Source organism: Nestor notabilis, unplaced genomic scaffold (genome assembly GCF_000696875.1).
Source record: "Nestor notabilis isolate BGI_N333 unplaced genomic scaffold, ASM69687v1 scaffold31851, whole genome shotgun sequence".
In the NCBI taxonomy this organism is placed as follows: domain Eukaryota; kingdom Metazoa; phylum Chordata; class Aves; order Psittaciformes; family Psittacidae; genus Nestor; species Nestor notabilis.
In genome coordinates, this window is record NW_009913892.1 from 1 (window position 1) to 22,341 (window position 22,341).

Here is a 22,341-nt window from a genome sequence, read left to right on the forward strand (position 1 = left end):
GATTGTGTGGCCCTTGGGGTTCAGGCGGGTTGGATGGGGAGCGCTTGCTAAGTGGGGTGTAGTCACTGTTTCCAATTTATAAAAGAAAACGGAAAATAAAAAAGGTTGGGTACTGGAGGACTGAGGGAAGGGTGTTCTTACCCTAGCGTTACCTGGCGCTGAAACAAACTTCAAAGTCAGCGTCTGAGGGCATGGTTCCAGTCACTGGTAACAGGGCTCGGTGTCGCTGCCGTGGTGTTGGCAGCCAGAGCTCACGGAAGCCCACAGTGGCTGTGCCAGCTCTCAGGGGCCCGAGCCAAAGGAAAGATCCTCCTGGCGGCTGTGTCCTGGTTTCAGCTGGGATAGAGTTAATTTTGTTCCTAGTAGCCGGTGCAGTGCTGTGGTTTGGTTTTAGTACGGGATATAATGCTTCCTCACTCCTGTGCGTCTTGACCTCTAATGAGCTGTGAGCTTTATCTGAGACATAAAATATATGCTCTGGTTTCTGTGGCAAAACCCTGCATAGCTTTTGTAATACGGAGCTACAAAGTAGTAGCTGGTTGATGATGATTTTGGGGTTGGAGGCTGAAAGTGTTCTATCACGCTTCATCTTGCTCCTACTCAGTTGACCCTGCTGAGAACACCCCTTGTCCCTCAGGCATGCTGCCTGCAGTAATTTTAGAAACATGAAATCGTATCTTGAATGTTTAAGCAGTTCTGTCTTTATTTTCTTGTGGAATTGTCATGTAGACAGAGCCTGCTTCCATATTTAATGCTGATGTTACTATTTTTGCTACCTCCGGTCTAAAACTTTTTGTGTTATTCTAGTGATGTATAATTTAGTCCATACTTTGTCCTGATCTCCAGTAGTATCTCATAGAATTCCCCACCTGATAATGCATTTTGTTTCTGTCATGCCAATACACTGCAGACATTTGGCTGCTTTACACAATACAATTAAAATACAGCAAAATTTCACATGGATGTAAGTAGTTAGACCAGTTAAATCGAGCAGAATACAAAAAAGAAAACAAAAAAAAAAACCCAAACAAACCACACCCTTTGTGGAAAATTTAGCAGAGCGCTTCACATGTCGGTATACATCTGCTATTTCCTTTGCTGGCATCTGTTCTTTTTCGAGCCTGACTCCATTTTTATAACTTAAATGTACATCAACGGGCAATAAACTATCCATTAAAATTATGTGAATGCAACTTTTTCTCTTTTCCCTCCTGTTTTCACACACTTCCTCCCAATTTTGGGGTATTGTTTGCTTGATTACACTTGCTACATTATTACTTATTTACTGTTATAATTTAATAATGAAGGTATTAATATTCTTCATATGCCAGATACAGTGATATCAGTTTCAGGTATATAATGTTGATTTGTGTGTGTGTGCATATGTGTATTTTTCATTGTGCTTATGATGCACTAAGCAAAAAAAGGAGAAAGAAGAGCAAAGTGGAGAAATAGAAATGGCCTTTTGAAGGATAAATCTAACCTATTTTTCATTAGGGATTTATTTCTTCTTTTTCTTTTAGACAAATGAAAATGAGACCTGGAGAGGTCCTTATAGACTGCTTAGAGTCTGTTGAAGATACCAAAGGAAACAATGGAGACAGAGGTAACTGCATGCTCGGGGAAACTGTAAGCTTTCTAATATTTAAAAAGTTCATGAAAGCACGATCTGGTTTCCATTGAATTCGCTAGCGATCGTCTGTTGCAGGTAATAACTCCTGCCTGTTTCACAGATCTGTCTCCCCTTGGAGTATTTTCAAATAGGATCTCTTGTTCAAAGTTATAGGAAGGTGATAATATTATCTGAGAATTTGTTTAGAGTTGAAAGCCTTGTAAGTATAATCCGTTTATAAACATTGTGTTGATCTTTTGCTGTGCTCCTGTTTAATACTTAGTTTTTTGTAACCTAGTTTAAGCTGAACCAGTAAGGAATATATATATTTAGTGTGCAAGGGCATGAAGCTGCCAGCAAGCTAAGATGACCCTTCCTGGGGTTGGATGTGTTGCTGTACAGGGTACAGAAGTGAAGAAATTTGCATGTGACATAGAGGGGTGAGGTTATTCATGAAGTCAGCTGTGGTAGTTAACTCACTGCCTTCCTCTTCTCCTCCCCAGAGCAGTTCTGTACTTGTCGTGTCTCTGCATTTTTACCATAGGCAGGTGGATATGAAATCAGTAACTGTTCTTGGTTTGGTTTTGAGGAATGCTGGTCTCTACTAGAGGTTGTTCCCTCTGTTCCTTGCTGGATTTTCTCTCCTAGCATTCAAAAGAAAAAAGCATTGTGATTTTCTGCTGCGGTGTCCTGTGCTTTTCTTTTTTTTTTCCTGTCAAGGGGAAGGAATATTCTGTTGTTTCAAGACTAGAGGTAATGTACTGCAGAATGGAAGTTAATCGGATTAAAAATATCTACACTCCTTATTTCCAGGTAGACTGCTTGTGACAAATTTGCGGATTATTTGGCGCTCGCTATCATTGCCCAGAGTCAATCTCTGTAAGTATCATCTCCTGTTAAACAACCGCAAAGTTCTTGCTTCCTCTGTGGTGGCATAATGTTCTTTCACAACTGCATTGATTACAATACAGAACAGTAAGGTATAGTTCTGTTGCTCTGTGAAGTGTGAAAAAAAACCTGTTACTAATGAATCTCTTTGTAATGTAGGAACTGTTATAATAATTCTTAGCAAAATATTAATATTCAGTGTTAATGTCACAAAATAGAAGTTGAAGAGTACTTCAGGTGTATTTTTCATTTGGCATAAGTGGGATTAATTGTTTTTTCTCAAAAGAAACAAAAGTTTGAATTTCTTTACACCCTGCTTTACTTGTTCTTCTTGTTGCCACCTGTTTACTACTCATATTCTATATTGTCCTACAGTTTTTATTCCCCACAAACACCTGCATTTCCAGATTTACTGTTGTAAGCTCTGAGCAAGCTTCTAATTTTAACTGTATGAGTAGCTAACAGGTCTCCTTATATTTAATTTCATTTGCTGAAACAGGGAGACTATGCCCTTACTTTGTACCCAAATAATTTTAAGTGCTCAGTTCCCAATAGCCAGGCAGTCCTGAAAATCTGTATTCTGTTCATAACCCAGAGTGGTTGTGGAACGTCCTTCTTTGGAAATATTCAAAACTCAGTTGGACAGTACCCTGAGCAGCCAGATAGAGTTGGTGCTGATTTGACAAAAACTTTGAACCAGATAACCTGGTACAACAGGGACAAGGTCCTTGTCAGCTTAGATTAGTCTTTGGTTTTGTGGTGAGGGACCAGAACATTAACAGCTTCGTGTAATTCTCACAAGTAGCATCCAAAGCTGTGCTACAAAATTCAGTACTTAATTTTGCTATTTTGACTTATATTTCCATGTTCTAAAAACTCTTCTTTTTTTTTTTTTTTTTTTTTTTATTTTATTTCCCCTGACTTTTAGCTGTTGGTTATAATTGCATTATAAATATAACTACAAGAACTGCCAACTCAGTAAGTTTCAAAACATACATCTTAAAATAATAAAGCTGTAATTCATTGTTTATACCTATTGCAGTGTATTTCAATAATAATCTGGAAGTTTACTTGCAAGAACAGTAATAGAATAATAATGGAAGTTTAATTTAAAAGTTGAGTGTACATTTTTATGGGAGTGTGGCTTAGTCAGTTTCCTAAGGCAGTAAAACTGGTGTAATCACACTGGTGATTTCTTCTCCCCTCTAGGTAAGTCAAGCATATGTTGGTTCATTGTATCTAAATGAGAAGTCTAGATAGGCACTAATTTTGTGCATGAAAACACTTCAGTACATAGCCTGAATTTCATGCAACCGTAAAGCAATTTGGCTTGCAGCAAAGAAAAAGCGGGGAGATTATGTAGGTTTCTTGGGGAGCCACATAGTAACAAACCCAAAAATACTGTTTCAGTCATGATATTGCAAATATGTAGCAGGCAGGTTTATTAGTTCTGCAGCTGATGGAATTGTTACTTTCTCAAAAAAAACCCAAAACCTAGTTCAGTTGAAGACAGCAGTACGGCAGTGGTAGGATTGTAATTTCAGATATACTATTTAAAACAGGAATTTAAAAAATAAGATTATTTATTGTAAGTACAGTCAAGCTACTTTATTGTCAAAATGCTAAATTTCATCTCTTGCTTACAGAAATTACGAGGGCAGACAGAAGCTCTGTATATATTGACTAAATGTAACAATACCCGGTTTGAGTTCATATTTACCAATGTTGTCCCCGGCAGTCCCAGACTCTTCACTTCAGTTATTGCTGTGCACAGGTAGCATACTTAAAATAGTGTTTGTTCATTTATAAAATTCAATGAATTGAATATGTGGGATTACTACTGCTGATGGACCAAGTAGGTAACTGACATCATATGTTAATGTATGTTATATATTAATATATAATTATTTACTTAACATTCAGAAAACTTTTCCAAAAGAGTAGAACACAATCTCTACAAGGAAGGGAGAGAATGATTGCATATTCTAGTAGGTAACTGCGCGTAATGAAAATTAATGTTGATTAATAGCAGTCATTGATCACAGTTTATACACTTTGTATGTATAAACTATCTGAACAAATAAAAGCACAGAAGAGCTAATTTTGGTGTGCACTTTCTATCTATATTTTCTGTCTATAATAATTTACCATAATTTTGGACCACGTAATGGTCCCCCCCAAAAAAAAAGAGTTATATCCTGGTCAAAACTCCAATTGATGACAAAACAGTGGATGTTTTCCACCTAAAGTCATCCAGATGAATGGGTGCATAATACATTACCATAGGTTTCTATTTAAGAGCTGAGGAAAACAGGCGTACATATATATTGCTTGTTTGTGACTTACACGGCACTGAAAAAAGCATTCTTGTATAACATCAGATCTAGAAGACTTATTCTTTGCAATAGAGGTGGAGAAATTACTACCCTTAAGGAAAAGAAAGAAATAGTATGCACGTGAGGAGTACAGGAGATCAAAACAGATGCCAAAAAAAACCTTTTAAAATGTTTAAAGATAACTTCACTAAAGAAAAGTAAAATGTTATGGTTTACACTGATGAAGTTTCCATAGTACTCTTCATTTTTTGTGCAACATGGTGATAAAGTTGAAAATATACAGCATTTCGTATTTGTGCTTAAACAAACAGTAAAGATAATAGAAAATGCTTAAATGGTAACGTGTATTTTTTTATTTTTTACAGAGCTTATGAAACTTCTAAAATGTATCGTGATCTGAAGCTGAGAAGCGCACTGATTCAAAACAAGCAACTGAGATTACTACCACAAGAACAAATATATGATAAAATCAGTGGAGTTTGGAATTTGTCAAGTGACCAGGTATAGTGAAAAATGAGACTATGTTGACTACAGCAACATTAAAAAGTTTTGGCTTTCAATGTTTTGGTTTTGTAACCTCAGAGGAATTACCCTTAATTCAGTTCATCAGCTGATGCATGTAGAGAAGCTGATCCCATATATTTGTTACTCAGTACAACAAAGTCTCTTTTGGCAACCTGAAGTCTACATGACTTGGCTAATATGCAAGGAACTAGATACCCAGTTCCTGTTAAAAAGATATATTTATCTTTTTAAAGCTCTCTATCATCCTGAAGGACAATCATGTTGTTTCCAAAGTGCTCCTCTGAGTATTGTAAATTTAAGCGCAGCTTTGATTACAGTGTAAGACTATATATTGTGTTTTGATTATTGGAAATTGAAAATATTGGAATAGGAATCTATGTCTTAAAATATGGAAAAATAAAGATGCTAAGGAAAAAGTAGAAGACATTTATATTCTTTTACAGGGCATTAGTTGCAAGTATTTCCCAGAGCCATGAAACAAAATGGGAGCTGTTATTTCTGCCTGTGCACTTTTAGTCCAGAATGGAAATAGGATCCATCCTGTCACGCTAAAAAGTTTTTTCCTCTACATTCCCTTGGCACACATCTGCACAATTGCCTAAGTTTAACCCACATGCCATTGTGCTTATGCTATACGCCAATTCCAGATCTGTACAGTTAAGAACACGCTGCATGTACTCCCGTGAAGTCTGCTATGCTGTGATTTGATCCTGCTTAGTTGCAGTAATGGGTACTCCCAGCTATTTTCAACACTTGGGCACTGTATCATTAAAAGATTGGCTCTTGTTCCCTTACAATCAACAGAAGCATTTTTACTGGTTTTGGTGGGAAATAATCAGGCTTTTATTAAATTAAATATGAAGCTGTATCCTGCTTGTGTTTAAATGGATAACAGTGATCATTGTATTTGGGGTAAAAAAAAGGCTGTATACTTCAGAGCAGTTTTAACATGGCTTTTCTTTAATAGGGAAATTTGGGAACTTTTTTTATCACTAACGTGAGAATAGTTTGGCATGCAAATATGAATGACAGCTTTAATGTCAGCATACCATATCTACAAATTGTAAGTATCTTAACCATTTTCAAAATGAACTGGCATGAGTTTGTCTTCAGTTAAAACTCTCAGCTGACCAAAATTAGTATTTCATGTCCAAGTCAGGGAGGAATTTATTCTTACCAGCATCAACCAAAGGGTAGTTATTGGCGGGGGGGAGGGTTCTGGGGGGAGGGTTGTAGGATTTTTTTTGTGTTTGTGTTTATTTTTGTTGTTGTTGGGGGTTTTTTTGGTTGGTTGGGGTTTTTTTTTGGTTGGTTTAGGTTTTTCCTGTCCAGATTAACAGGGGGCTTTCATTGGCAGGTACAGATGTTGAAAATGGCTTGCATTTCCAATTTTCAAACTGTTTACTGTGATGTTTCAAGCCACCTACATACACTGAGATTAATGATCTCTGATCCTGATGTTCAGAAATGAACTGTTACCACTTCTGAAAAAGACACTTTTCCCTGAGGTTCAGATTTGCAGTGGTAAATGGGAGGGAATGCTGGGAGCCAAGCTTCCAGAACCAGTAATTATACTAAGTAGTGTTTAGAAATAAAAAAAAAAAAAAAAAGAAAAAAAAAAGAAAAAGATGAGGCAGATTTTTATCAAGTAACTCCAAAATCTTTACCAAAACATTTTTACCTCTTTACCATAACATTTTTACCTCTTTACCATTAGCGTTCAATAAAAATAAGAGACTCAAAGTTCGGCTTGGCACTTGTGATAGAGAGTTCTCAGCAGGTAAGAAGCTTCAATAGCCTTTCTTTTCATTGCTTACGTTTTCATATATAATAGTTGTCTAATTCCAAAACGTTACAGGGCTACTTTTAAGGTACTTAGTATGCCTTCTGTGGGGCCTTTGGAACACAACGTTTAAAAAGCACTCTTTGCACTGCTTAAAATGTCTGTGTGTTAAGATCGATATGGCTGTTGTGAGTTAGGGTTTCTCTAAGCAAAACAGCAATGGTCCAGCATGACTGGTTAAGTAAAATAACTGTTAAAACCAGTGTTAAACAGTATTTTCTGTCAGATTGTCTTTTGGATCTAATTACTTCTATACTTAATCAAGACCACTATTTTTACTCTTTTTCACTTGTGTTTGTGTTTTGCTCTAAGAGACTAAATTATTTTTCTTCAATTTGATTTTAATCATAAATGCGTTTAATGGTAGTATTTCTTTTTAAAGTTCAACTAACTTTATTTACTGTATCTGAAAGTTTTTTTTAATAACAACATCAAGATGTAACAGACCAAACATTTGCTGAGTAGCTAGGAATAAATCATTAGTATCACTTCTGAATTTCTCACATGCTTGTTTGCTTTTGGTTTTCTGTGTAAAAAGTTTGTTGCCCATTTATATTATGTCAAAAAAAGTTGTTTAAAGAATAAACAACACCAATAAATGTCTCTTTTTACATTTTTTTTTTGTCTGTTATATAGAGTGGAGGATATGTGCTTGGTTTTAAAATAGACCCTGTGGAGAAACTACAGGAGGCAGTGAAAGAAATTAATTCACTTCACAGAGTTTATTCCGCTAACCCTATATTTGGAGTGGATTATGAAATGGAAGAAAAGGTACGCTACTATTTAAATTTGATACATTATTGTATTAACAGCAGTAATAAAAATGTACTAAACATATTAGATATGTGGATTTCCCTGCCCATGGCTGGGGGGTTGGAACTAGATGATCTTAAGGTCCTTTCCAAACCAAACCAAACCATTCTGTGATTTACTTACTTCAGTGTTCTAATTTGCAGCCTCAACTTCTTGAAGATCTAACTGTGGAGCAGGTTCAAGATGATGTGGAAATAGAAGCTGATGAGCATACAGATGCATTTGTGGTAAGCTGCTCCACAGAAAACTACAACATAGAATACTTCTTGTTTGGTTATTCAAGTGTAAAGCTTGTAATCCTCTATTAAAGATAAGCTACAACCAAACTTTCTATATTTAAAACACATCTACACACCTTTTATTCAAAATGCTGATCGCTACAGGTATTTATTCTGTATGTGGATTTTTAACTTAAGAAGAAACTATTATTCAATATAATTAGTAGTACGTATTTAAAGCAATAGTTGTGTGTAGTTTCTCAACACATTAAGATCAGGAATAACTTGAAAACTAGCAGTATAATATAATCAAATACGTTATATTAAAACAAGTCTTCCTTGGAGCAGATTAATAGATGGTGTTACCTGTATGCTCAGCATTCATCTAAGATTCAAACTTTCTGATGGAAACATTTTTAGAAAAGCAGCAATAATTTTGGGTCACTCCTGGCAACGTTTGCGCTCCTGATGATACCAGTTTAGCAAACTGTATTCCTGTTTGTGTCCAGTATTTGAGGAAAGGTTACTTTTAATTAGGTTGCTTAATGACCTTCTTTCGAGGAATTTCCAAATTTACTCTGCAATCTAGTAACACCTGACTATGTGGCTGAGACCTGATAGCCTGAAGAGTTTGAGACTATTTCCACACACACAGAATGGGAAAGATTGTATCTCTTTCCCAGATCCTGTCTGAGAGTAGAAAAATTTGGTTAATTGTTCAGTTACTCTGTGTTTGTTTCTTTAGATTGAGTATGATGTTAACTGAAACTTGACTTTAATCACGCATTTTAAGTTAGGTTTTGAAATTGGATAGTAAATGCTGCTGCACCTGAGACAAAAAATGCTAGAATGCTGTCAGTTTGCATTCATATAAACATTTTATTCCCTTTATTTTTCAGTGTAACGAATGTAATATGGATATTTTACCATTTAAAAATCTTTATTTATTATGACGGAAAACTCAAAGATTGGTATTTAATGAGAAACAACATAATCACCAACTCCTGTTAGAACTCTCTTGTAAATTATTTCAATATAGAAAAAACTGTTCTTACACAGACTGATTTGTTGAAGACAGCTTAGCAAATACAGTTTCAACCCCAAGGAATTATTAGTAGACTTGTTTTTAGACTTTTTTTCCCAAGGTTTTGAATTCTTTTTCCTTTCTTTTGCAGGCTTACTTTGCTGATGAAAACAAGGTAAGAACATCTTTTTTTTCCTACTATCAAATTCATGTTGTTAAAATGGGATAATAAAATTTAAAAGTACCTTCTGCTTTATTTTGTCTCATACCTCGTGCATTCCAAAAAGCAACATGATGGGGAGCCTGTTTTTTCAGAAGAACTAGGACTTGCAATAGAGAAGCTGAAGGATGGATTCACACTCCAGGGACTCTGGGAAGTAATATCCTGATTCAGATTGTCGCATATTTGTTTCTTAAGCAAGGAAGGACTCAGTTCTTACTGGGCTTGTGAGATCTGTAGAAGATAATTTAGAAATACCAGAGTAACAGATAAAAAGTTACATGCCAAAGAATGGGCAAATATTGGATAGTATGCCCTTAGGATATATCATAAAGGAAAGATTATTCAAAACCCTTGTATGTGTAAAAGTGTTGTATTTATTACATTGTGTAAACAGCTGGAGGGCTACCAGTATCTAATATAAGAAGGGGCAGGGCCCCAGCTGCTGGTGGAGGCCGAGCCCCCTGCAGGCACTTACACGTTCCACAGGCCCCAAGAGTCCTGCCCGTCCTCTGGTCACACAGTGTAAGGCCCCAAGAAGTTCCTCCTCTCTGCGAGGCTGTAAGGACCTGGAAGTCCCTTCTCATTTCATTTCCGCTGCCATTATGTAAAATGTCATATGCCACGTTTTCACTCTGCTTTTGATTGGCTGACTGTGGGGTTTGATACAGTCATACCCCACGTGTTTTCAGGCTTGTGACTGACAGGACCAGCCATTCCATCCTGCTTCCCCCAGAAGGTGGTCAGAGCAGGAGCCCCCTTCCTCTAACAACGCAGGGTTTCAGCCACCATTTTACAGCAGGTAGCCACGATTTATTTTATTTTACAACTTTGTGGCCCATGTGTTTGTATACTGCCCTGCGATGGGCTGCCAGCACCAGCCACCACTTGCCATTTCACCTGGAAGTATGTTGGAAAAGGAAGTCTCCTCTTCCTTATACATGTCGACCACCGTTAGAGATAGCGCAGTGTGTATGGTTTGTAGTTTGATGCTCAGTTTAAAGTATTTAATGTATTTATACACAATGATGTATCTTCCCATAATGCTTATATCTACACTGAAGATCCAGAACTTGTTAAATGTTGTGCAACGTAAAAATATCGTCACGCAGAGCATTTTGTATCTAGGCATATTGGCTGTGTCATTGCAGCCGTGCTGTGTTACTGATAACTTTGACAAAAAGCAGTACTGTTCCAAATACTAGTTTTGATGTCTCATAGTCTTGTTAAATGTTCAGCACAAAAGCACATATCATTCCAGATACTTAATCATATTCCAGATATCCTCGTACAGTTCTTTCTTTCTTTTTGGAGTTTTGCTTAGGGTTTTTTTTTTTTAAGGAGGGATCTAGAAAAAAGTGCACACGCAAATAGGTTCTGTGTCTGAGTCATTAGACCTTTATGATGCTATGTATTAGAGAGAAATGAGTCATTTATTGTTTAAAGGAAGATGCAGCTGTTACGTTTTCTGGTGAGATAAGACCTCTGCGCTATTTTCTATAAGTGGAAAAAGTCAAATGAGCCCTTCTATCAGCTGTTGTTTTAGCAGCTGACTGTTAATAGTAAAGTAACTGTGGTGTGAATGTAATTGTGGTGTTTGTCAAAAGTCTTTCAAGGTATGTGTTTTAGTGAAATACCACCTCTGTTGAAAAGCAATCACTATTTCAATAAACTTTGATAATGTTATACCCTGCTGTTGATTTTGCATTCAAACAGTTGTGTTTTGATCCTGTTTCTATTACTTTTAAAGACCATTTTACCATATGAGTGAAAAGCAATCTTTGTATGGGCAAAGCACAGTCCTTCATGAAGGTATGTTAAACAACTTACAATTTCAAATTTGTTTTGGTTCTGTATTACCATCTTTAAATAAAAATCTAATTGTTCCCAGTCTAAATCGTGAAATGTTCAACATAGGCATATTTTTTCTAAATTCACATTCACTTTTCAAATTACTTGTCTGATTTTGGGCTTTTTTAGTTTAAATTCAGATTTTTCTTTCTGGTTTTTTAAATTACACATCTGCTAAATAATGTTAACTTGGTGAATTACAAGTTTTTTATTCTCTGTTCTACTGTTCCTATGTACTAGTTTTGGTTCAGTTTAATAGCAGTTAGCACCATTTCTAGTACAGTGAAATTTAAAAGGATTGATAATGTCCAGAGTATCTGAAATGAAGAATGATGTTTATGAAGAGGTGTGGAGACTTAATTTTAAATTATTTTTGAAAGCAGAACTTTACCTGAATAATGCATCTTTTATGTCTGAATAGTAGGAGTTTGTTTACAAATAAATACAACCAAATGGATATGAAGAAGAAGCTCAGAATGAATTTCAAAGTCTTATTATCAATATCTGAAGAAATCGCATCTGTGATATGTGTATGTAAAAAAACAATTCTAAAGCATAGATAATTGATGCAAAGTTCTGGAGATTTTTAGTATCTTTATGTATTAAACAACTCGGAAACAAACTGAACAGTAATTGCAGCTGACAACTTGATTAACAATATTTCTGTTTCAGAATATTTGGTAACACATATATTTACAATCTTGCTCATAGCTGTCTTACTGAGGGTCACATTCTGCTGTCCTTACTCGTCTCAAGTAATTTCTTACATTGCACGTAATCTCATTGATTCAGTGTGGAGCATGATGGCAAAACCTGACCATAGCAACTAAAAGCAACAGTTGCTTCTTTCACTCTTTGACAGCTGCGAGAGCAGCTCTGTTTTTCCAAACCAGCCATCCTAAATTCCGACCTGTAAGAGTATGTACCTATATTTAGTTAGTGAGATTAAATTGCAGAGGCTTCAGGCAGGGCAAAGCACATTGGTCTGCCTTTTTTACAGACAGACCTTTGGGCAGACAACAGCTAAAGCTTTCTGCTCCCTCCCCTTTCCCAAGTATTTGCGAAATGGATTCCCAAAGGGAACTCACTGAAGAGCTCAGACTTTACCAATCCACCCTTCTTCAGGATGGCCTCAAGGAACTCCTCGAAGAGAAGAAGTTTGTAGACTGCTCTCTAAAAGCTGGTGACAGAAGCCTACCTTGCCACAGATTGATTCTGTCGGCATGTAGCCCTTATTTTCGTGAGTACTTCTTATCCGAGCAAAATGAAGAGAAAAAGAAAGAGGTGGTTCTAGAGAATGTTGACCCCAACATCCTGGATATGATTGTCAAATACCTTTATTCAGCAAGTATTGATCTTAATGATTCTAACGTGCAAGATATTTTTGCTTTGGCCAGTCGCTTTCAGATCCCTTCTGTATTCACTGTGTGTGTCTCCTACCTTCAGAAGAGGCTTGCTGTTGGTAACTGTCTGGCCATCCTTCGATTAGGCGTTCTGCTTGACTGCCCAAGACTTGCATTTTCTGCCCGTGATTTTGTTTCAGATCACTTTGTGCAGATCTGCAAAGAGGAGGACTTCATGCAGCTTGCGCCGCATGAACTTATCTCAGTTATTTCACCTGACAGCTTAAACGTAGAGAAGGAAGAACTGGTATTTGAAGCGGTAATGAAATGGGTCCGAACAGATAAGGAGAACAGAGTAAAGAGCCTGGGGGAAATTTTTGACTGCATACGTTTTCGTCTTATGCCAGAAAAATATTTCAAAGAACATGTTGAGAAGGATGATATAATCAAAAGCAACTCGGACCTCCAGAAAAAAGTAAAGATTATTAAGGATGCTTTTGCTGGAAAACTGCCTGACTCTAGCAAAAGTACAGAAAAGTCAGCGAAAGGGGAGGTGAATGGCGATGTGGGAGATGAAGATTTACTGCCTGGCTACCTGAATGACCTTCCCAGGCATGGCATGTTTGTCAAAGACCTAATTCTTCTGGTTAATGACACTGCTGCAGTAGCTTATGATCCTCTTGAAAACGAATGCTACCTAGCAGCCCTGGCAGAGCAGATTCCCAGAAACCATTCCAGTATAGTCACCAAACAAAATCAGGTCTACATTGTTGGAGGACTGTATGTGGAAGAGGAGAACAAGGATCAGCCTTTCCAGTCATACTTCTTCCAGGTATAAGCTTCATAACTGGTGCAAAAATAGGTGCTTAGAGTTACTGAAAGGTATTCTGAGTCTATGCGAGTTGTTTAGTCTCTCTGTACAGTCAGTGGAGAGCAGTGTCTGTAAAGAGCTATTCCTGTCTCAGATAAACAAAACTAAGGGACTTGCATCTTCTCTTTCAAGATCAGCCCCTGGTGAGATCTGAGAAGAGATGAAAAGGGTTAGTGTATTGTATCTAGGAACTAGCCCTCATTGTTTTAAGGCCCAGATTTTTCATGGTACAGATGCCTAAATTTAAGCCTAGTAATACTTTTGTAAAACACCTTTTGTGAATTCCCGTTAACTTCTATGAAAGCCGAGTGCTTTGCTGCTTTAGACCTAATGAGATGTCTTTCTTTTTTTTGCATCTGAACTACTTTTGTGACAGCAGTAACGTGCGTATTTTAAATGCCACTTTTGTCAATAAAATTCCAGAAGTCCTTTTGTCGCATCTACATTGGAAACAGGAGGGCATTCTAAAAATACAGAATTTAGCGTTAGAAGGTTGTTTTCTTGGCAAACTGTCAATGGCAGTACACTAAATACCATCTTTCAACCAAAAGCATAATTCTGTATCTTTGTTAGTCTGTATAAATATAAGGCTGATTAATACAAACTGTAACTTCCACAACATGTTGCAGAAAAACTAACAAGAATACAATCTGGCATGCGTACACCATAACCTGGTGTGGTTTGAGCTTCCTGCCTACATGCTTGGGGGGATAAACTATCTCCTAATAAATTATGCAATATGCTGCTGTCCATGTCCTGTCTTTAGGCACATTGGCCTAAGAGAATGAAAGTAGGTCCTGTTTCAATATGATATAAAGCAGAATGATAAGCAGTGATGGAATTTTAAAGCCTTCACATATTAAAAAATGCAAATATTAAGTGTTTATAGGAGTATGGCTCACTACAATTTCACACACAGTGAAAGAGTTGGTTTCAGGCGTTTATTGTATCTATGAGAGGGAAGTCTTAGTTTGCTAGAGAGGGATTAGCACTGTTTCATTTCCTTAGGTAGGTGTGAAACACTGATCACTGAAGTGCAAACGTTGTTACAGAAATATTATTCTAATAGAAATACTGTGTTGATGTCATAGCATAATACGATGTCATAATATAATCTAGAAATAAACAGTCCATGTCTCAGGCTACTAGAAAGTGGCCTCTGAAAAACTGAATTTGAAGACTGATATTAAAAATTGATGGAGTCTTCAGAATCCTAGTTTATACGTCTATATCCATTTCCTGAAATCCTGACCTCTTGCTTGTCATCTTCAAGCTTGCTTGCTGCTGCTACTGCCTATAGTTAAAATAGTTGTCTGCATTACCCGCGTTCCCTCTAAAATGCTAAAGTGGTGCCAAACCAATTTTCACTCGCTGATCTCCCTTGCTCCACCAGTGAAGCACCTGTTACCATTTTATTTGGTAGCAACCCAGGAGAAAACAAGGCTGCCACTGCCTCAAAAATGCATGACTAGTTTATGCCAGTATCAGTAGATACGTCTTCTGATTAACTAGCATGCTGTGATCTGTGACAGGTACATCTTCTCATTATGCCACCCAGATACAGCTGCTGGGGCAATCCATGTCCATGAACTAAATTTCACTGTTGCAATAAAACTTGCTGTCCAATAGGAGTGGTCTATCAAATCTGAGAGAGGCATTTTAGCATGGAGACTTTGACTGTGGAACATACATCTGGAAAAGGCTGTCACAGAGCTAAACCCAGACCTGATTACTTTGACTGAACATTCTCTTGCTTTCTATTAAATGCCTCTATATTCATGCAAACTTGCATTTTACTTTCCCTTCCTGCACATCATGAAGCAAATCTATATGCAGTAGAAGAGAGAAGATGATACTCTTTTGAATGTTAGAGAGCATTCAAGTTCAATTGCAAGTTCTCAGATCAAAACAAAAATTGAGCACCACAGTTCTAGGAAAACTCTGTTTTGTTTCGTTTGTTTGCTTTTTCTTCTGTCCTCCTGCTGCTGCTTCTCCTTAGGTGTTTTCAGCATACTGAATGTGAATTGAGACAGCCGTGGGAGTACTTCAGTAGGGATGACATCAATGTATTGCCAAGGCAGCTGCACTGCCTGCCTTTTTTGCTTAGGAGTGAAGTCTTTATTCATTGTACCTTCAGAGATCTCAGGAGCTTTTGAGGGTTACTTGTGATGAAACACTGTATCTTTTGCTGTAGGGGTTGCAGAAGAAACATCTGTGCCATTTGCTGATGATTAAGAATGGCGTGAGATGTCTGGCATCTCTCGTTGCAGCAATGAGCACAACCGGCTAAATGCGTAGTTGTGGAATAGCAGGAGTGCCTGCTTTCTTCAGGCAGGAAGAAGAACAATTTGTTCTTTCCAACATGTGATAGGGAACTCAGAGTGAAGGATCTTTAAAGAAGCAAGAAGAATTCAATAAAGGGGCAAAGAAACTGTATGAGGGTGAGTGAAGGTAACCAGATGCAGAGAGAGCTGTGTGGCATTGACTCTGCTGTGTCTCAGCACCATGAAGCAGAGTTGGGTAGAAGTCGTCATCACTAGCTGCACTGAGGGAAGGGTAGATTGTTTAGGCAAGCAGATGAGCTGTTCAGGGACACTGATTGCTGTTAGATAAATTTTGTGGAATAATATTCATTGTGTGGATTTTTACTATTTGCCTTCCCTAACACTTCCTGTTCTAATGCTCTTTCAGCTGGATAGCATCGCTGGTGAGTGGGTTGCCCTTCCTCCACTGCCATCAGCCAGGTGTCTCTTCGGACTGGGAGAGTCAGACAGCAAGATCTATGTAATTGCAGGCAAGGATCTTCGCACAGAGGAGTCTCTAGATTCAGGATTGTGCTATGATCCTGTGTATGTTTATAATTTAATTCTTTCCACTGAGGACATGTAACTAGCTCGTTGTTAGCTGAAAGAGCCTAACGGTGATACTCTTCTTGTTCCAGTGCGATGAAATGGGGTGAGATCAAAAAACTACCCATCAAAGTATATGGCCATGCTACTATCTCAAACAATGGACTGATATATTGTCTTGGTGGAAAAACTGATGATAAGTGAGTCTCTAAGCCTTTTCATGACAGTTTATAATGTTACTTGGTTGAGCTTTGTATGTTCTCACACTCAGAAGTAAGAGTTGCCCTTTTTTACATCTCTGGATTAAGGCTGCTAACATTTTGGCAGAGGGGAACATGTTATGGTACATAGGGTATCTTTTTCATTACAAGGAAAAATTGCATGTAAATTGTAATCCCAACTAGTTATTATAATGACCCTACTATTCCAAGGCAAATTTTACTTACATTGCAGACATATTAGTAATATATAGTTATGAGGACTCTCACTGAAAGTATTACTTCCTTCCAGACAGAAATATTTAGGTGTCATGGAATTACAGTATCAATTTCTCTATAATTTTCTGATGTGTGATGCTTGTTATACCTTAATAGGTATAATATTAGGAAAATCAAAGTTTTCACTCACACTGAACATGTGGTGGTAATTTTTCAGTGTTTGTATAGGGAATGTTTAAGATACAAGCTTGTCAAATCAGCCAAAACCAGCAGCATAATCTTTCTTGTGTAACCTTTGTCATACATCTCTCCACAAACCCATCAGAATAGAATACACTAGCAGAGGATGTTGTCTTTCTCCTGTAAGGTACAACTGCTGCCCTGTGTAAGCAGCATTTAACATTCAATTTAGTTCTATGGATGTGATTAGTGCTTTGTAGACATGCAAAGATTCCCAGATTAGATACAAGAAAGGATCTCATTGCGAGGAGAAAGGTGTGATACTAAATCCACACAATCCACCTCAACTAGGTCTCGCTTGGAACAAGACAAAAGTTCATTAGAAATGAATACAGGTTTTCTTTTTCCTCCCCAGGAAATGTACTAATAGGCTGTTTGTATACAATCCCAAGAAAGGAGACTGGAGAGATCTGGCTCCAATGAAAGTGGCTCGCTCAATGTTTGGAACAGCTATCCATAAAGGCAAGATTGTCATTGCAGGTGGTGTCACTGAAGAAGGCCTTACTGCATCTGTTGAAGCTTTTGATCTGACCACCAATAAGTGAGTACAACATTCAAGCTATTTTTAAGCAAGGGTTTTACCATCTAGGTAAAACCACTTTTAGGAGCCCTGAGCTAAGAGTCACAAAGGTGTTCAGGTGCCTGTAGCTGCACTGAGACACATGGTCTATATTCACATCTATAGCAATGGCAGTAGCAGCTTAAAGAACCAGTATCTCTGGCCATTTTTCCTGCCCCCATGTGCATGTTCTATGCTAGTACAGCTGTATTGTAAACAAGATCAAAGAGCTCATGCAGCAAAAAATAACCCATTCTCTAAACTTGGGGTTTTTTAAGTCTGATTACTTTCCCAATCTCACTGACCACACAGCCGTATTATGCCGGATGTGCTGGCTTAACAGGGGGAAGTGGGAGAGATGGGAAAGGGCCACACAATCTAGATGAAGCAGTACTGGCACTGAACATGAAACTCCAACAAGAGAAATCAGGTCCCTGAGCAGGACTAGCTGAATGTCCTTCACGTATATGGCCTCATGATGTCTTGCTGTTCACGCCACTTGTCACAGCAAATACCACTTACTACTAGTTACTGACGGGCAGATAATTCTGCTTATTTATTTAATATGAAAAATCTAGGAAGACTTTCACTTTTAAGCGCATGTTCTGAATTACTGTAAAGAGAAAGTAATGGCAAAAAGAGTAAGTTACACCTGGAATTAGCTCACTTACTTGGTCCAGATACTTTCCACTGCTCTTCCTCACAACACAGATCTTTTGCAGTCAGCATCCCTCAAATGTTTGTGATTTTCTGGGAGTTTATACCCTCTGTATCTATGTCTTTCTACTCTTAATTTTGCTTTTTGTTATTTTTGTTACTTTTCCTTCCTATCATCTGACTTAAAAACTTTCATTTCAGATAATATCAGTAAAGCTTTTTTATGATAGCTCAGACTTGTAAATGGTCCTGGATGCTCCTTTATTTTATCAGTAAGCACTTCTATTGTATATAAACACGTGGCTGTGCTGTCCTCACTGACAGGTGCCATTGCAGCCATCAACCTCACAACCAAAGCTTTAACTTAACTGTATGCTATCCCAAAGAGACTTGCTTGTAAAATTTAACAATACAAAATGTGAATTATGCAAGAAGTAATTCTGAGGGAACTTTGGACTTTACAGCTTCTATAGAAAGCAAAGGTCACATCGTTACCATGATGTTGGGCACAGTCTTCTGTTCCATTGTTCAGAAACACGTACTGTTTGTGGTCTGAAAAATCTGCAGGTTCTTGCCTTGGTTTACTCTGGTTTGTTACAGCCAAGTCATGCAAGTGAGAGAGACCAATTAGCCTATCAGTTTTGATTTTGACATTATCCAGCAGCGGGATGTCCGTATGGTTTATATGTTCCTAGGTGTGAACTGGCAGAAAACTTGAAATGATGCTAATGAGCTCCAGTGACTTTTTTTAAACTCAAATGGTTATGTCAATGCCACTTGAAATGGATATGCATTTTGGAAACTATACGGGAAAAATGAGAGTAGCTGGGAAACAAAACATCTGTATAACACATGCTTGCTAATGATAGGTCCAAGCAACCTGCAAGTGGACTCTTGCAGTGGAGATGTCATCGCGATGCAATTCCATCACTTAAGACTTGTGGGAAGTCCCTGTGGGGATGGAGATACTGGAACTGCCGCTAAATGCCAGATTTGTTTCCTTTTACTAAACCATTCACTCAAAGCCGCCCTTGGCACCTGGATTTATGTCACCCAGAGGTGTATTTTAATTCATTCAGTGTAGAATATTTGTCATGTCTTTAACTTAGGTTTTTCTTTTCCTCAGGTGGGAGATAATGCCTGAATTTCCCCAGGAGAGAAGTTCCATCAGTTTAGTTGCCTTAAGTGGAGCTCTGTATGCTATTGGAGGCTTTGCAATGATTCAGCTTGAATCTAAAGAATTTGCGCCCAATGAAGTCACTGACATATGGAAGTAAGTTTAACTTTAATCACGTTTTCCTGGTGGAAAGCTGTAGCTAAAATAGAGGTTTTCCATTTAACTCTGGAAATGAACCATAGCACAGGTTGCAAAGCACTTCTTGAAAGATAGAGATGTTTGTCAGAAAATAAGAGATAAATATGAGATTTGGATCTAATAATTACTTCTGCCTACCAATAATTCGAACAGTCTGAGTCATGATCTTCAGATTCTTTACTCTTTAAAAGAGTAAGTTGCCTTATCTCTTGGCAGGCTTAGCCTTGTAAGGGTACCATTAAGAAAATATTCTCTGTTTCGTGATATTCTTTTGCAGAAAAGCCTCTGTACACAAGGGTTTGTACATGTTCATGTCTCTAGTCAAATGAGTAATTGTTCCAAGAGAATCAGAAATGCCTATCTCCTAGGTCTTTTTTTCTAATCTATATCTCAGTGGCAGTGATGAAACATCACACTTTGGCTGTGACTCTTCAGTTGCTAAGGTAGATTCAGGAGTTTAACTGGCAGAAGGATAGGAAGGATTCCCAGAAAAAGTATCTTCGTATATAAGAACCTGAAGGAATTCAGAAGGGATACTTATGATAAGGAGAAAGCTTTTGTAGGAGTAATTAAAGAAGCATGACAGGCCAGCAACAAGCTTTAGGGACCAGGAAAAGGACAACTCACATGTGCAAGAACAGTTCTAGAGAACAAAAGCAGCTTTTTGTGCCATCTTTTAGCAGACGGTTGCTACAAGCCTTTACATGTGGACTGTCCTCCATTTCATGTATTTTGTGGGTGACATGGTCTAGTGTGAGGTGTCCCTGCCCATGGCAGAGGGGTTGGAACTGGATGATCTCAAGGTCCTTTCCAACCCAAACCATTCTGTGATTCTGTGTGTGATGAAGTATCAAACCCAAATTTTAAGAAGTTATATTCTGACCTCATTTTGTTAAACCCAGGTATGATGATGAAAAGAAGGAATGGATTGGCATACTGAAAGAGATCCGATATGCTACTGGAGCCTCCTGTCTGGCCACTCGCTTAAACCTCTTCAAGTTATCAAAACTGTAAACAAAATGCTGGAAAATGGGATATGGCGAGGGAGTTTTGATAGGCTCTTCTGGTTTTTTTGCATGGAAATGTCCCCAAATTGTACAGAGTTTTGTAGCAGCATACTAGTTATACTGTTGACTGTTAAACAGTTCATCTGTCTGTCCAAGTCTTAAGATATTTACTAGCTAACCAACAACTGAATTTTTGCCAACGTTTGAAGTCCTGAAGAATTCTGATTAATGTTGATTAGAATAAATGAAGATTTCAGAGAGAACTCCATTTTTCACTCTGTGGAATTCCCAGTTAAACTAATTAGACTTCCTTATGCTCAGACAATCCAGGATATATCCTCCAAACAATGCCCATGAATTAACTGTTAAGTTAAATACAACTAGTAGGCAGCTCATGTTATTCTCAATGGCTGTTTGTACAGCCTGATTTTCCCCCTCTGCAACATATGTAAATCCTGCATTCTTCAGCCATATCTTGAAACGTATTTTCATTAGAGCCTTCTAACAATAATTTAGCCTGGAATGAAGTTGCATATTGAAAAGTGGCCTAAGACCGCATGGCCTAAGAGATGCCAATCTCAGCCAAAGAGAGCAGTGTAGCCAGACAAGAGGAAAAGAGCAGATGTCACAAGGTTAACAGCTCTACTGTCTCATCTACTGTTTAAGCTTCTGGTAACAAGGATTTTCCACTTTTTTATGCTTTTATATTTATTTCCAAAGCAAATATTTTATGGAAGTTTTTCTCAGAGATCTGAGGCCATTAACAAGAATTCATGAAAAAGTCCTAGAAGAATTGATCATGAGCAAACACAACAGAGAGGACTTTTTCATCTAATAAAGAGTTGATGCATTTTGATGTTGAAAATTTTAACAATTATTAAACTTTGTTTTTAAAACTATGAAAGTATCACTTGATGGTGTCTCTTTCAGTGGTCAGCTCAACATCAGTCATATCAACAGGACACGGATTGCTTAGTACAGCCTTTGACCAAAACAGAGCACTTGGTTTCCTTAAAGTAGATCATGCCCACCATTTCTACAGAGGATCTCTGAAGGATTTCTCTATTTAATAAAGTGGGTGTCATAAATCTAAAGGATGTCATAAATCTAAATCTTATTACAACTGGCACAGTAGGAAAACTGGAAAAGCAACCCACCGCACCTGACTGAATAGCAATTCCAATTACCAAATGACCCCTTGCGTTGCCTTCCTAGGAGACAGAGGGTAATGTGGTAAAAGCACAGCCATCATAGCTCCTTTCAGTATGTTACTGTGGACTGGTACTTGATCAATGTGGGGGACATGTGTCCTGTTTTCCTCTTTACTACCCAAATCTTCAGCTGTTCTTAGCATCTTTTCATTGGCTCCAGTTAAATCACTGGCTTACACCAGCGCACCTGCTCTAACACTTGCTGATTTAGTTTAGAAAGAATGACTGCGAAGGATCAAAAGCAGCATATTTTACTGAAATGCTCTGACATTGTGGTTTTCTTAGATGATCTTTCTGAATCCAATCAATCATAGCAAGTTTTAATCCTCTTCCCATTGTGAAGACTCATAACTTCATCCATACATGACTTGAGGATTCTGGCTTGGCACAGCATGACTGACAGATACCTGAAAAGCAGGGTTCAGCTCAAACCCATAACCACTTGTGACTGATCGCTTCAATACAACCACTGCCACCTTTCTTATGCTCCAGAGTTGCTACTTGAAGGCCATCTGTACAGAA

At 37.8% G+C, this 22,341-nt stretch overlaps 2 protein-coding genes across 2 annotated transcripts; both read left to right on the plus strand.

Moving 5' to 3' along the window:
* The first annotated feature begins 191 nt into the window (after window positions 1-191).
* On the plus strand, window positions 192-9,767 carry BBS5 (Bardet-Biedl syndrome 5). The gene is made up of 12 exons (XM_010023407.1): window positions 192-421; window positions 1,524-1,606; window positions 2,426-2,491; window positions 3,429-3,478; window positions 4,147-4,274; window positions 5,202-5,337; window positions 6,329-6,424; window positions 7,079-7,141; window positions 7,841-7,975; window positions 8,161-8,244; window positions 9,411-9,434; window positions 9,547-9,767. The coding sequence occupies exons 1-12, from the start codon at window positions 192-194 to the stop codon at window positions 9,646-9,648; spliced, it is 1,197 nt and encodes a 398-aa protein (XP_010021709.1). The 3' UTR covers window positions 9,649-9,767.
* A 2,483-nt stretch (window positions 9,768-12,250) lies between these two features.
* Window positions 12,251-21,150, plus strand: KLHL41 (kelch-like family member 41). Its single transcript, XM_010023405.1, has 6 exons — window positions 12,251-13,505; window positions 16,236-16,393; window positions 16,486-16,593; window positions 17,426-17,611; window positions 19,413-19,559; window positions 20,504-21,150. Exons 1-6 carry the CDS (start codon window positions 12,396-12,398, stop codon window positions 20,613-20,615), a joined length of 1,821 nt encoding a protein of 606 aa, XP_010021707.1. The 5' UTR covers window positions 12,251-12,395; the 3' UTR covers window positions 20,616-21,150.
* The last annotated feature ends 1,191 nt before the right edge of the window (window positions 21,151-22,341 follow it).